At 41.1% G+C, this 14,388-nt stretch overlaps 1 protein-coding gene and 1 long non-coding RNA gene across 2 annotated transcripts in view; both read left to right on the forward strand.

Moving 5' to 3' along the window:
* LOC123733384 (uncharacterized) overlaps positions 1–14,388 on the forward strand; it is a 325,585-nt gene that overhangs the window by 192,473 nt on the left and 118,724 nt on the right. The window lies entirely within an intron of this gene.
* Positions 5,338–7,167, forward strand: LOC145876380 (uncharacterized). The gene has a single exon (XM_082972160.1). The coding sequence runs from the start codon at positions 5,338–5,340 to the stop codon at positions 7,042–7,044; it is 1,707 nt and encodes a 568-aa protein (XP_082828286.1). The 3' UTR covers positions 7,045–7,167.

The raw sequence follows: 14,388 nt of genomic DNA on the forward strand, positions 1-14,388 counted from the left end.
TGAGGCCGTTACTGTGAAAGAAGAAAAAGACTCGTTCAGAGTGAAAGAGGAGGAGGATGTTACAGTAAAAGAAGAGGAGGATGCAGTTTATGGAGTGAAAGAGGAAGAGGGGGAGATGACTGTTACATCGATCGAGGAGGAAACTGGACATCTGGCCCCGGTTTCCCAAACGCATCTTAAGACGTCCAATGGTTCTAACGGTGAACTTAGCCATAAGATGGTTTTGAGAAACCGTTCCCTGATTAACACTAGTAAGTACTGTCTTAAATACAGAGGCACAAACTCTGCAGTTGTTGAACTGATGTGTGGTGTTAAAGCGGAAATATTCAACAGCTACATCCATATTTAGACTTTTAAAATTATTTATGTATAACCATTGATTCTTGAAGAATATAACACATGCCTCATGAGCTTAGTTCAACTGTTGTACCCCATCAGAACCCCAAATAAGCTTTTTTTTACTCCAATGTTTAGAAATGTAAACCAACACTGTATAGCCTCAACATAGTTAAAACTATAATGTTGATATCATGGATGGTCAGTCCTTGCATCCATAGGTCTGTCTATGAATTTGAAAGTAGTTACATTTCTCCAACCCCATAATCATCTTATAACCAAAACAGTGGTGGAATTACAGTTTTGTTGTTGTATGAACGGCAGATTGCTGGGTTGTGTGGGTTTTTTCAACAGTAACAAAATGGCTGCCCAGAGGCTTGGTTTGGTAAACAGCTGAGGGATGGGGGAAGGAGGAGTGTAACCACTCAAATTTATTCATCCATGATGTCATAATGATAGTTTAACCAGGTTTCTAGGATATATAGTATATTCTAGAATTCATTCATGATGTCATAATGATAGTTTAACCAGGTTTCTAGGATATATAGTATATTCTAGAATTCATCCATGATGTCATAATGATAGTTTAACCAGGTTTCTAGGATATATAGTATATTCTAGAATTCATCCATGATGTCATAATGATAGTTTAACCAGGTTTCTAGGATGTATAGTATATTCTAGAATTCATCCATGATGTCATAATGATAGTTTAACCAGGTTTCTGGGCTATATAGTATATTCTAGAATTGCCAGTGTAGATTTCCTGTGGAGGCAAATTATTAGAGCTGTTGATAAGTCATTGTATAGTATTCAGCCAATTGTTTTTCATGCCATTACATTAAAGGCAAGACATACCTAGATTCAATTACATTCATGAATTGGTTTGAAACCTTTGTTTTAAACCCGTCTCAAAATTGGTGCCTTGCCGGATTTGTAAAAAATGGTTTGTCATGAAACTCTATTTTTTTAAATGTATTTAAATGTAACCTTTATTTAACTAGGCAAGTCAGTTAAGAACAAATTCTTATTTACAATGCCTGCCTACCCCGGACAACGCTGGGCCAATTGTGCGCCGCCCTATGGGACTCCAAATCACGGCCGGTTGTGATACAGCCTGGATTTGAACCAGGGTGTCTGTAGTGAAGCCTCAAGCACTGAGATGCAGTGTCCGCTGCGCCACTCGGGAGCCCCAAAATCATGTTCTAGTGCTGTCCCCAACTAAAATACATCTTGGTCAACCAAGAGTCATCTGTTCTTTCTACCAATCACCCCATGTGTTTTTATAAAATCTGTATGTACTGAACTTGTCTGATGCTTTAAGCACGCTGTTTGATTAAATAAATAAGACACACAAATGACGAGAGGAGCCAGTCGTCAACATGACCTGACTGGAGGGAGCCAGTCGTCAACATGACCTGACTGGAGGGAGCCAGTCGTCAACATGACCTGACTGGAGGGAGCCAGTCGTCAACATGACCTGACTGGAGGGAGCCAGTCGTCAACATGACCTGACTGGAGGGAGCCAGTCTTCAACATGACCTGACTGGAGGGAGCCAGTCTTCAACATGACCTGACTGGAGGGAGCCGACCAGTTCTGAAAGCCTTTTGCCGTACCCTCATCCTACTCCTCTGGTGATGTAGACGTTATCCCAGGCGCTCTCATTTGTTGACTTCTGTAACCGTAAAAGCCTTGGTTTCATGCATGTTAACATCAGAAGCCTCCTCCCTAAGTTTGTTTTACTCACTGCTTTAGCACACTCCGCCAACCTTGATGTCCTTGCCGTGTCTGAATCCTGGCTTTGGAAGGTCACCAAAAATTCTGAAATTTCCATCCCCAACTACAACATTTTCCATCAAAATGAGAGGAGTTGCAATCTACTGCAGAGATGGCCTGCAATGTTCTATCATACTTTCCAGGTCTAAGCCCAAACAGTTCGAGCTTCTAATTAAAAAAATGAATCTCTCCAGAAATAAGTCTCTCACTGTTGCCGCCTGTTACAGACCCCCCTCAGCTCCCAGCTGCCCTGGACACCATATGTGAATTGATTGGCCCCCATCTATCTTCAGAGTTTGTTCTGTTAGGTGACCTAAACTGGGATATGCTTAACCTCTCTAGGGGGTGTGGGACGCTACCGTCCCACATGGCCAACATCCAGTGAAATTGCAGAGCACCAAATTCAAAAACAGAAATACTCATTATAAGCATTCATAAAACATTCAAGTGTTATACATCGGTTTAAAGATTAACTTCTTGTTAATCAAACCACGGTGTCAGATTTCATAAAGGCTTTACCGTGAAAGCATACCATGCGATTATCTGAGAACAGCGCCCAGCAGACAAATCATTACAAACAGTTACCAGCCAAGTAGAGGAGTTACACAAGTCAGAAATAGCGATAAAATGAATCACTTACTTTTGATGATCTTCATATCGTTGCAACTCACAAGACTCCCATTTACTCAATAAATGTTTGTTTTGTTCGATAAAGTCTCTCTTTATATCCAAAAACCTCCGTTTTGTTCATGCGTTTTGTTCAGTAATCCACAGGCTCAAAGGCAGTCACTACAGCCAGACGAAAAATCCTAAAAGTATCAGTAAAGTTCGTAGAAACATGTCAAACGATGTTTATAATCAATCCTCAGGTTGTTTTTAGCCTAAATAATATATAACATTTCAACCGGACAATAACGTCTTCAATATAAAAGGTAAACAAGAAAGGTGCGCTCTCGGTCTCGCGCATGAAAAATCTCTGAGATACTGAATGGTCCACTCATTCAGAGTGGTCTTACACTCTCATTTTTCAGGATGCAAGCCTGAAACTATTTCTAAAGACTGTTGACATCTAGTGGAAGCCCTAGGAAGTGCAATTTGAGACCTAAGTCAATGGAATCTGTATAGGCAGTCAATGGAAAACTACAACAACAACAAATCCCACTTCCTGGATGTATTTTTCTCAGGTTTTCGCCTGTCATATCAGTTCTGTTATACTCACAGACATTGTTTTGGAAACTTTAGAGTGTTTTCTATCCAAATCTACCAAGTTTACTTTGGCACGCTTTTCATCCGGAGGTGAAAACAGTGCCCCCTACCCTAGTGAGGTTAACACCCCGGCCGTCCTACAATTCAAGCTAGATGCCCTCAATCTCACACAAATTATCAAGGAACCCACCAGGTACAACCCCTAAATCTGTAAACATGGGCACCCTCATAGATATTATCCTGACCAACTTGCCCTCCAAATACACCTCTGCTGTTTTCAATCAGGATCTCAGCGATCACTGCCTCATCGCCTGCATCCGTTATGGGTTTGCGGTCAAACGGCCACCCCTCATCACTGTCACATGCTCCCTAGAACACTTCTGCGAGCAGGCCTTTCTAATCGACCTGGTATACATATTCGTCGCCAAACCCACTGGCTCCAGGTCATCTATAAGTCTTTGCTAGGCCGACTTCACTCAGCTCACTGGTCACCATAGCAACACCCACCCATAGCACGCGCTCCAGGAGGTATATCTCACTGGTCATCCCCAAAGCCAACACCTCCTTTGGCCGCCTTTCCTTCCAGTTCTCTGCTGCCAATGACTGCAACGAATTGCAAAAATCGCTGAAGTTGGAGACATATATCTCCCTCACTAACTTTAAGCATCAGCTATCTGAGCAGCTTACCGATCTCTGCAGCTGTACACAGCCCATCTGTAAATAGCCCATCCAACTGCCTACCTCATCCCCATGTTTTTATTTACGTTTTTTTGCTCTTTTGCACACCAGTATTTCTACTTGAACATCTATCACTCCAGTGTTAAATTGTAATTACTTCACTACTATGGCCTATTTATTGCCTTACCTCCGTACTCCATTTGCACACACTATATATAGATTTTTCTATTGTGTTATTGACTGTTCGTTTGTTTATCCAACGTGTAACTCTGTTGTTTTTGTCGCACTGCTTTGCTTTATCTTGGCCAGGTTGCAGTTGTAAATGAGAACTTGTTCTCAACTAGCCTACCTGGTTAAATAAAGGTGAAATACATTTTTTTTTTTTTTAATCTTAGCTTTATTGACAACACTCAAATGGATACTGTCATTAACGCAGTTCTTCAATAATTACACATAATACTTAATACTGTAGATGTTTAGTTACAGTCACATGATCAACTATCAGAAGATCCAGGAAATACTTTTCTGAATGCCAGTCACATGACAAACATCACGACATGCAACAACAACCAAAGTGCTTCTTCATTCATTACTCTGGTAAAGACAGTTATGCCGTGCTCCACGTTGGATCCAACATCCCTAACAAATTGATGTTTATAATGTGTTATTGTCTGCTTGATTTACTGTAGGGTCTCGTTAGTCCGTTTGGAAACGGAGATACTTAGCTCATAATGTGTAGAGAACTGTTCCTTGATGGATAGGCTATTGTTCAACACACAGAGCTATTTTCCTATATTTGTTGTTAGGTGTAGTTATGGGTCCTACAGTAGGTCTATGTTATTGTTAGGTGAAGTTATGGGTCCTACAGTAGGTCTATGTTATTGTTAGGTGAAGTTATGGGTCCTACAGTAGGTCTATGTTGTTGTTAGGTGAAGTTATGGGCCAATTTGGCAAACAGTGTACAAACCCTCATTGTCAGGCTGATGGAAAAGCCAAAGAGCATTTTACTGGTTGAAGTGTTTTTTAAGTACAAAGCGGTTGATTTGCGATGACGACACAAACATTATATTAAGCAGGAGATTCAAGCGAGCCTGACAATTATAATCCAAAGTAGTGTGAAATGAACTCATAAGCAACCTGGTAATGGAGGTTACTCCCCTGAGCAAACATCTTTTCTCACCAGCAAACATAGAAAAGGGCCTCCAATCTTAGATGTTACTACTAATGTGAAAACAAGACAAAATATGACTATTGTTGCTCATTTTAAGACAAATGTCAAGTAATCATTACATTCATTACAGATGTCAATTGTTGTTCAACATCATGGCTACGCTGTTGGCATGACCTTTTACAGTGGATTTCTGCTGTTGTGGGCCTTTAACCATCTGTATGACTTTGTCATTCACACAGGAGAGAGACGGGACTATCGTGGATCCTCTGGGGAGCCTCAACAACCTCATGATGCTGATGAGGCAGAGAAGAGTCTCTCCAGATCAGAACTCCTCAAGAAACACCAGCAGAGACCCACAGGGAAGATAATTAACCTCTCTGACTGTGGGAAGAGATTCACCTCATCAGGCATTAAAATTCATCGGAGAAGCCACACAGTAGAGAAAGCTTATTGCTGTACTCAATGTGGGAAGAGTTTTGATACATCTAGCCATCTTATTGTACACCAAAGAACACACACAGGAGAGAAATCTTATAGCTGTGATGAATGTGGGAAGAGTTTTACTCATCGAAGCAGCCTGATATCACACCAGAGAATACACACAGGAGAGAAACTTTCTAGCTGTGATGAATGTGGGAAGAGTTTTACTCGTTCAACCAGCCTGAAATTACACCAGAGAACACACACAGGAGAGAAATCTTTTAGCTGTGATCAATGTGGGAAGAGTTTTACTCAACTAGGCAACCTGATAACACACCAGAGAACACACACAGGAGAGAAACCATATAGCTGTGATGAATGTGGGAAGAGTTTTACTCAATCAACCAGCCTGAAATTCCACCAGAGAAAACACACAGGAGAGAAACCTTTTAGCTGTGATCAATGTGGGAAGAGTTTTACTCATCGAAGCAGCCTGATATCACACCAGAGAATACACACAGGAGAGAAACTTTCTAGCTGTGATGAATGTGGGAAGAGTTTTACTCGTTCAACCAGCCTGAAATTACACCAGAGAACACACACAGGAGAGAAACCTTTTAGCTGTGATCAATGTGGGAAGAGTTTTACTCAGCTAATCAACCTGATAACACACCAGAGAACACACACAGGAGAGAAACCATACAGCTGTGATGAATGTGGGAAGAGTTTTACTCATTCAACCAGCCTGAAATTACACCAGAGAACACGCACAGGAGAGAAACCTTTTAGCTGTGATCAATGTGGGAAGTGTTTTACTCATCGAAGCAGCCTGATATCACACCAGAGAGTACACACAGGAGAGAAACCTTATATCTGTGATGAGTGTGGGAAGAGTTTTACTTGCTTGCGCAATCTGACTCTTCACCAGAGAACACACACAGGAGAGAAACCCTATAGCTGTACTCGATGTGGGAAGTTTTTTTTAAAATCTAACCATCTGACGATACACCAAAGAAGACACACAGGAGAGAAACCCTATAGCTGTACTCAATGTGGGAAGAGTTTTGTTCAATCTGGAGAACTGAAGATGCACCAGAGAAGACACACAGGAGAGAAACCCTATAGCTGTACTCGATGTGGCAAGAGTTTTGTTCAATCTGGCAAACTGAAGATACACCAAAGAACACACACGGGAGAAAAACCTTATAGCTGTGGTCAATGTGGGAAGAGGTTTGCTGCATCTAGCACTCTGACTCAACACCAGAGAACACACACAGGAGAGAAACCTTATAGCTGTGATCAATGTGGGAAGAGTTTTACTACATCTAGCACTCTGACTCTACACCAGAGAACACACACAGGAGAGAAACCTTATAGCTGTGATCAATGTAACAAGAGATACTCTGATAAAAGACATCTGATCAAACATCAGAAAATACATGGAGTTGTTTCATGATATCAATGATATGTCACAATGTAGAATGTTTTAACATTGTAGAAGGAGTATTTTAATGATGTCACAATGTAGAACCCTAAACGTTTGTCCCCTGTTCTATTGATTTCAACATGATATGGATATTAGCCTCAGGGGGAAAATCCAGGCTCTGAAATGGAAGAGTTACTATTTATGTGATTTAACAAAAAGTGACTAACAAAAAAAGAGTTGTGTTACACTTACCACGTTGGTGACCCACTGGAATCAAAATGCAACACTTCAAAATGTAGCTAGCTGTTTTCTACAAATTGTCCTCTAACCAGGGATGTACACATTACTCCCATATTCCATGTGGATTTTTAGCTGTTAGTTTAACAGGACGTGCAACCTCATCTCCCTCCTCTCACACAATTGATTTCAACATGATATCGATGAGTGATGACATAAATGTTGTGTTCCTTTGTTTAGCGACCCCTACATTTAAATGTTTCACTCCAAAATGTAGCTGACTGTCTTCTGCTGGTTGTCCTCTAATCAGTGAGGTAAAAGACATCTCCCATTTCCATGTGTTTTTTTAGTTGTGCTAGTTTCAACATCACGTACAACCTGATTTCACCCTTAATCGATATCAGTGATTTATTGCTACTTGTCAAAACAACAGTGTTTCTGGTGCTTGTGCAGTTTATAAGGAGCTTGTTTTTAAAAAGTAATATGATTATTGTGGCAGATGTTTGTGTATGTAGCACATGTTATGTTTAGGTTTTCAATTTATCACAAACTGTTTCTGCATATTGGTTATTGATTTGTACATGTTAAAACTGTGTTTTGACATTGGGGATATCCCACCTAGAAAAATGTCATTGAAAATACCTTGAAAAAAGGACTATGCAACCAAATATTTATTTATGCAACCAACTGACAATTTTTGGTACAATTATATTGACATTGTTGCCCTGCTATTAGAATATCAGGGTTCATTCTCAGATGTGCCAACCCAAATGTACTAGAGCATGACATTGGGGACTGGGCCCCGATCCAACAACATGCCTATTTAGTGAACCCTGAGAAGAGAGAGAAGCTCGAAATGAGACATGTCCCTGGTAAGGACAACTTGGTTGCTGATTGTGGGCAGTTAATACGTTTTGCGTTAGCCAGTGCCATTGATTACAATTTATTTTGACTGGTTTTTTGGCGATGAGTTTTATCTCTTATTCTTTTCCGTATTTTTCGTTCCAAGGGGACCAGAGTTCTAGAAGCTAGTGGGGAAAAAAATATAAAAAATGTGTTCCAGAAGCGTTTTAGGGTTTTTTTCTTGTTGTTTTTAATTGTTGACAGCCAGTAGACACCATGTTTATATTGGTGAAGGTGAAGCATTGTAGTTGATTATCATGGGAAATGGAAGTTGTTTTCTGTTGGTGGTAAGCATTCTATTAAGGTGTTAGTCTTTGGTTTTTCCATTTTGTTTTGAGGTTGGACTTTAGCACGTCTAGCTCGTTAGCACGTCTAGCTCGTTAGCACGTCTAGCTCGTTAGCCCGTCTAGCTCGTTAGCATGTATAGCTCGTTAGCCCGTCTAGCTCGTTAGCATGTATAGCTCGTTAGCACGTCTAGCTCGTTAGCCCGTCTAGCTCGTTAGCATGTATAGCTCGTTAGCACGTCTAGCTCGTTAGCACGTCTAGCTCGTTAGCCCGTCTAGCTCGTTAGCCCGTCTAGCTCGTTAGCCCGTCTAGCTCGTTAGCCCGTACAGCTCGTTAGCACGTAGGACGCACTGATTGGTGTCACCTCGTTAGTCAGTATGTGTTACACCTGTGCTGGCTTGTCCATCTCGTTAGTGGGAAGGTGTTTCACCTGAGCTGGTCCAGGTTCTATTTAAGAGTGTCTGGCCCAGTGCTCCAGTTGTCTTGATACATGTGGAGAGTCAACACCTTTAGTTGCTCCACCTTTTTGGTTTGCTTCCTGTCTTTAAGTTTGGTGTGGGTTTTTCTTTTGTTTTCCTCTTCTTGGGCAGATTTAGTGGGTCTCATGGTGGGTGTCTTTTAGGTCCCAGTTGTTGTTACTAGTCAACTTTCAGTGGACACAGAGAGCAAAACTGCAACTTTGTTATAATACTTTTATTGCATCAAATGGTTGTTTTATGCAACAGAATAGAGGGTTCTTATAACTATTATGTCTGTGTTCTACTGAGGATGGGCCTCTGGGAGAAAACACTGACAGGAGATTTACAATGTCTTTTGGGTGATAAAACCTAAAGAGACTGCATTCCAGAACATGAGTTAATGTTTCTGTTCTATATGGTACCAGGGAGAGATGACCCCAGGGCCAGACCCTGGTCTCTACACAAAGAGTACTGTTTTTACAGCAGATACTGTCTGCTGAGAATTAGAAGCATCTTTCATACAAATCTTAAGCTTGTGACCCATTCTATTCATCGGTTGTTTGTCATGTAGGTTGAAAGGGGTGTATCTTGGCTTTAAAATACCTTTGTACTTTTGTATCGTGGTTCTCAACGAGTCATCTGGGAGTGATTCGTCGACCAGCCATCATTATCGTAGAGCACTCAATTGATTCACCCTATATTTGCGTGTTGTATTGACCTGCTCCCTTATTAATAAGTTAATAAAGATTTAGTTTAAGTATAACTCTGACTTGTGTGATAAGTTTGTCTCCTCATTTGATGTTAAAGAAATTAATCACCACATTTGGGGATGTGAATCTTGACTTGGTGACCGCTCCTGGTGACCTGGGTAAATGGTGCACCAGGGATCCCTCTAACTTGGGATCTCAGGGAGACCACACTTCAGGAACGGAGCAGATGGTCCCACCTTTGATCTGAGAGGCAGCGAGCCGAGTGGATACCACATCTCGAACGTAGTTAAAAAAAAAAAAAGAATGTGAGCGAAGCACGCAAAGTGGAGTTTTTAGGCTCTGAGTGTGTATTCCTGGGTGGGGGTGGGGGGGGGGGGCGCCGCCGCCGCCGCCGCCTTGGAGGTGTAAAGCCCAGCCAGCCATCTGTGAACTGAATGAAAACTAGAATCTGTGTTTACTAGTTAAGACCATTTATGATATAGTATAAGCTAGTAAGGTGCACCTGTAATTATTTTAAACATATACTTGATTTAAACCTGTAATAGTTAGTTAACGTTAGCTAGTTCATTATCACAAAAGTGAGAACTGCTCTAGATTGGAAACTTACGTTAATGAGAGTAAAGCCATGTTGGCTTTATGGAAACTTGTTTTAAACCTGTACTTATTCTAAACCTGTAATTATTTTAAACCTGTACCCCATTTTAGAAGTAATGAAAAATGTATGAGTTGCATTATCCTAGGAACTAACCATGAGATAGAAATGTGAAAATATTCCTGCAGGTTAAAATATTGTTGAAAAACAACTAATTGATTAGTTATGTTTGAGAATAGCATTGTGTGACAGGCTGACTTGAAAGATTATACTCAACATTTTGCTGCGTGGCAATACTGTGTTTGGATTCTGAAGGGCATTTATACAAAAGAGGTAGTCTAGACACTGTATTAATACCATTATGCATTTGAATCCCATCTACAGCTACCATCTAAGATATTAATTTCCCTCCACAAGGGGGCGGACATGTAACGTTTCCAAAATGGGATAGTATTGTCCATGTAACGTTACCAAAATGGGATTGTATTGTACATGTAACGTTTCCAAAATGGGATAGTATTGTACATGTAACGTTTCCAAAATGGGATAGTATTGTCCATGTCACGTTATGCCCCCTTGTGAGTTAATAGTATTGCATGCTGTAGCAGGCTATATAAAGAGGAAGACCTCCATTGACGATTCAGTTCGTTGTAACATCTCGTCTGGACAGGTCACCGTCCTTACTTAGTTAGTTAGTTAACGAAGCTAACGTTAGCTAGTTCATTATCACAAAAATGAGAACTGCTCTAGATTGGAAACTTACGTTAATGAGTGTAAAGCCATGTTGTCTTTATGGAAACGATATACAATATATGGGAAAGAATATAGTTGAGGAAATAATCCAAACCTAGTTGTGCCTAGTTAGGACATAACGTTAGCTAGCTAGCTAACGGTACTGTACTGTAGCTCATACAACGCCGACGGTCAAACCCGGCTTTCTAATATTAACTTTAATTAACTATAGTAACGTTATGGAAGATATTCACAGAAAACTATCATTGTCTTCGTTATTCATTATTAGTATGTTATTTTATTATAATACATTATTTCGAGACATATTCAGAGCCAAACATCAACCCAACTTAACCTTTTTAACTGTTGTCGCATCCAAACTTGTCACCATCGTTTCCAGTTGTAATTGCGAAGTTCCCGGAAGAAGTCCAGCAACAACGGAGGTTCCTCGATGAACCCACCTTCTAACAAGTTCTTTGAAGAACCTTTTGGGGCTGTTTTTCATTGACCAAGAACCCTACGGTTCTTAGGGGATCTGAGAACGACTCCAGTTGAACCCTTCATTTTTAGAGTGTAGTCGGCTCTATTTACTCTCAGATTCAAACATGATGATTAGTATCAACGATCAAGTCAGCTGCTGCTGCTCCAATACAGTATGAGGTGAGACGGTGAACTGATGTTGAACTGGGCAGTCAGCTGCTGCTGCTCCAATATAGTATGAGGTGAGACGGTGAACTGATGTTGAACCGGGCAGTCAGCCGCTGCTGCTCCAATACAGTATGAGGTGAGACGGTGAACTGATGTTGAACCGGGCAGTCAGCCGCTGCTGCTCCAATACAGTATGAGGTGAGACGGTGAACTGATGTTGAACCGGGCAGTCAGCAGCTGCTGCTCCAATACAGTATGAGGTGAGACGGTGAACTGATGTTGAACCGGGCAGTCAGCAGCTGCTGCTCCAATACAGTATGAGGTGAGACGGTGAACTGATGTTGAACCGGGCAGTCAGCTGCTGCTGCTCCAATACAGTATGAGGTGAGAAGGTGAACTGATGTTGAACCGGGCAGTCAGCTGCTGCTGCTCCAATACAGTATGAGGTGAGACGGTGAACTGATGTTGAACTGGGCAGTCAGCTGCTGCTGCTCCAATACAGTATGAGGTGAGACGGTGAACTGATGTTGAACCGGGCAGTCAGCAGCTGCTGCTCCAATACAGTATGAGGTGAGACGGTGAACTGATGTTGAACCGGGCAGTCAGCAGCTGCTGCTCCAATACAGTATGAGGTGAGACGGTGAACTGATGTTGAACCGGGCAGTCAGCTGCTGCTGCTCCAATACAGTATGAGGTGAGACGGTGAACTGATGTTGAACTGGGCAGTCAGCTGCTGCTGCTCCAATACAGTATGAGGTGAGACGGTGAACTGATGTTGAACTGGGCAGTCAGCTGCTGCTGCTCCAATACAGTATGAGGTGAGACGGTGAACTGATGTTGAACTGGGCAGTCAGCTGCTGCTGCTCCAATACAGTATGAGGTGAGAGGGTGAACTGATGTTGAATCATAATGATTAAGTTAATTAAAATGAATTTGTGAAACTGTTAAAAAAATTGTATATTCAATATTTTACGCTATTGTTATCAGATAGAAACATCATGGAATATTGTACATCATATTAAATATATTACTCTATTGTTATCATATAGAAACATCATGGAATATTGTACATCATATTAAATATATTACTCTATTGTTATCATATAGAAACATCATGGAATATTGTACATTATATGACCATCAACATACATTATTGTTTCATTCAATTTCACATAATAAGGATATTTAATATTTTCAAGTTCAGAAGTCAGAACCCATCACCTGCTATGTAAAAGAGACAGAAGAATGCACAATGGTCAATGCTATCTGGGATCCTTGGGACATCCCTACCCTAAACCCTAACCCTTAACCCCTACCTTAACCATTTTAAATGTCAACTTCAACGGGCTAGGGACGTCCCAAGGATGTATCTCTACCTGAAAATACATGATCTAAGTGATTGATAGTTGGTATTCAGCAGTCATAAAGCCTTATTTACTTTAATGAACTACTAAAATAGTGATTTAGTCAGACAGCATAGACAGCAGCTCTACACATTATTGACTGACTGATCCATTCATCCTTCCATCCCTCCTCAGCCTTCCTCTCCTCTGAAGACCCAGTGAGGGTGGAGCTCAGTCAGAGCGCTGTTTTGGGGGACTGGTTAGGCAGAACACTTCTACAGCCAGAGAGGTGAGAGGTCACACATGGTTTAGATGGTAAATATTTATGTCCCCTTAGCGGTTCATCACGTCAGCTAAAGGGAATATGTTCCATCTATGTTTATTTACATTAGTGCAAATTGTCCACTGATATTGGTGTAATTTCTCACCCTTTTGGCTGTATGAAGTTAATTTCCCCTCAGGCACACACATTTGTTCTTTGATATTACGAAGGTCATTTGTGTATAATGTACTTTTCCCAACATCTCTTTACATTGCTGATGCATATTTGGTGGCCTGACTGTATCCATACTGTGTCAAAGGCCCATCCTGGTAGATCTGAACCTAATGCAGCTTGGAGTGATCAGATGACAGAAGTCACATTTAGGTGCCAGGTGTAACTGAGGCCATAGATGCTCCATATCCATTACTTTGAGTGTTTTATATAATATGACTAAATGTGTTTCTGTGTTGCAGGGGCAGTCAAGAAATGGAACAGCAAGGCCACAGAACATGACATAAGCAGAACTGTGGGAGACCACCTCAAGCCCCTGGTAGAGCCGGGGGTGGTGTTTCTACTCCACCACGCCTTCAGCAGGCTGGAAAAGTGGGATTGATACAGTTTTTTCATACTAAGGTGGACCAAGAGTCTGTTGATTGGTCGGTCATTGGGTTCATTATATGTTCAAATAAAATCAAGCTTTATTTATACAGCACATTTCAGACATGGATGCAACAAAATGGCTTCACAGGAAAAAGATTAAAAAAACATTGAAAATAAACAGAAATATTTAGTACACAAAAAACAGAAACAAAGACTAATGAGTAATTGCCATTGATTAAAATGTTAATGGGAATATCCAACCCAAAATATAAGCTTGGGACACTGGAAGTTGACTAGTAACAACAACTGGGACATAAAAGACACCCACCATGAGACCCACTAAATCTGCCCAAGAAGAGGAAAACAAAAGAAAAACCCACACCAAACTTAAAGACAGGAAGTAAACCAAAAAGGTGGAGCAACTAAAGGTGTTGACTCTCCACATGTATCAAGACAACTGGAGCACTGGGCCAGACACTCTTAAATAGAACCTGGACCAGCTCAGGTGAAACACCTTCCCACTAACGAGATGGACAAGCCAGCACAGGTGTAACACATACTGACTAACGAGCGATACTTGTCAACAATTAAAAACAAGAAAAAC

Source organism: Salmo salar, unplaced genomic scaffold, assembly GCF_965601325.2.
Source record: "Salmo salar unplaced genomic scaffold, fSalSal1 ptg000587l, whole genome shotgun sequence".
Taxonomy (NCBI): domain Eukaryota; kingdom Metazoa; phylum Chordata; class Actinopteri; order Salmoniformes; family Salmonidae; genus Salmo; species Salmo salar.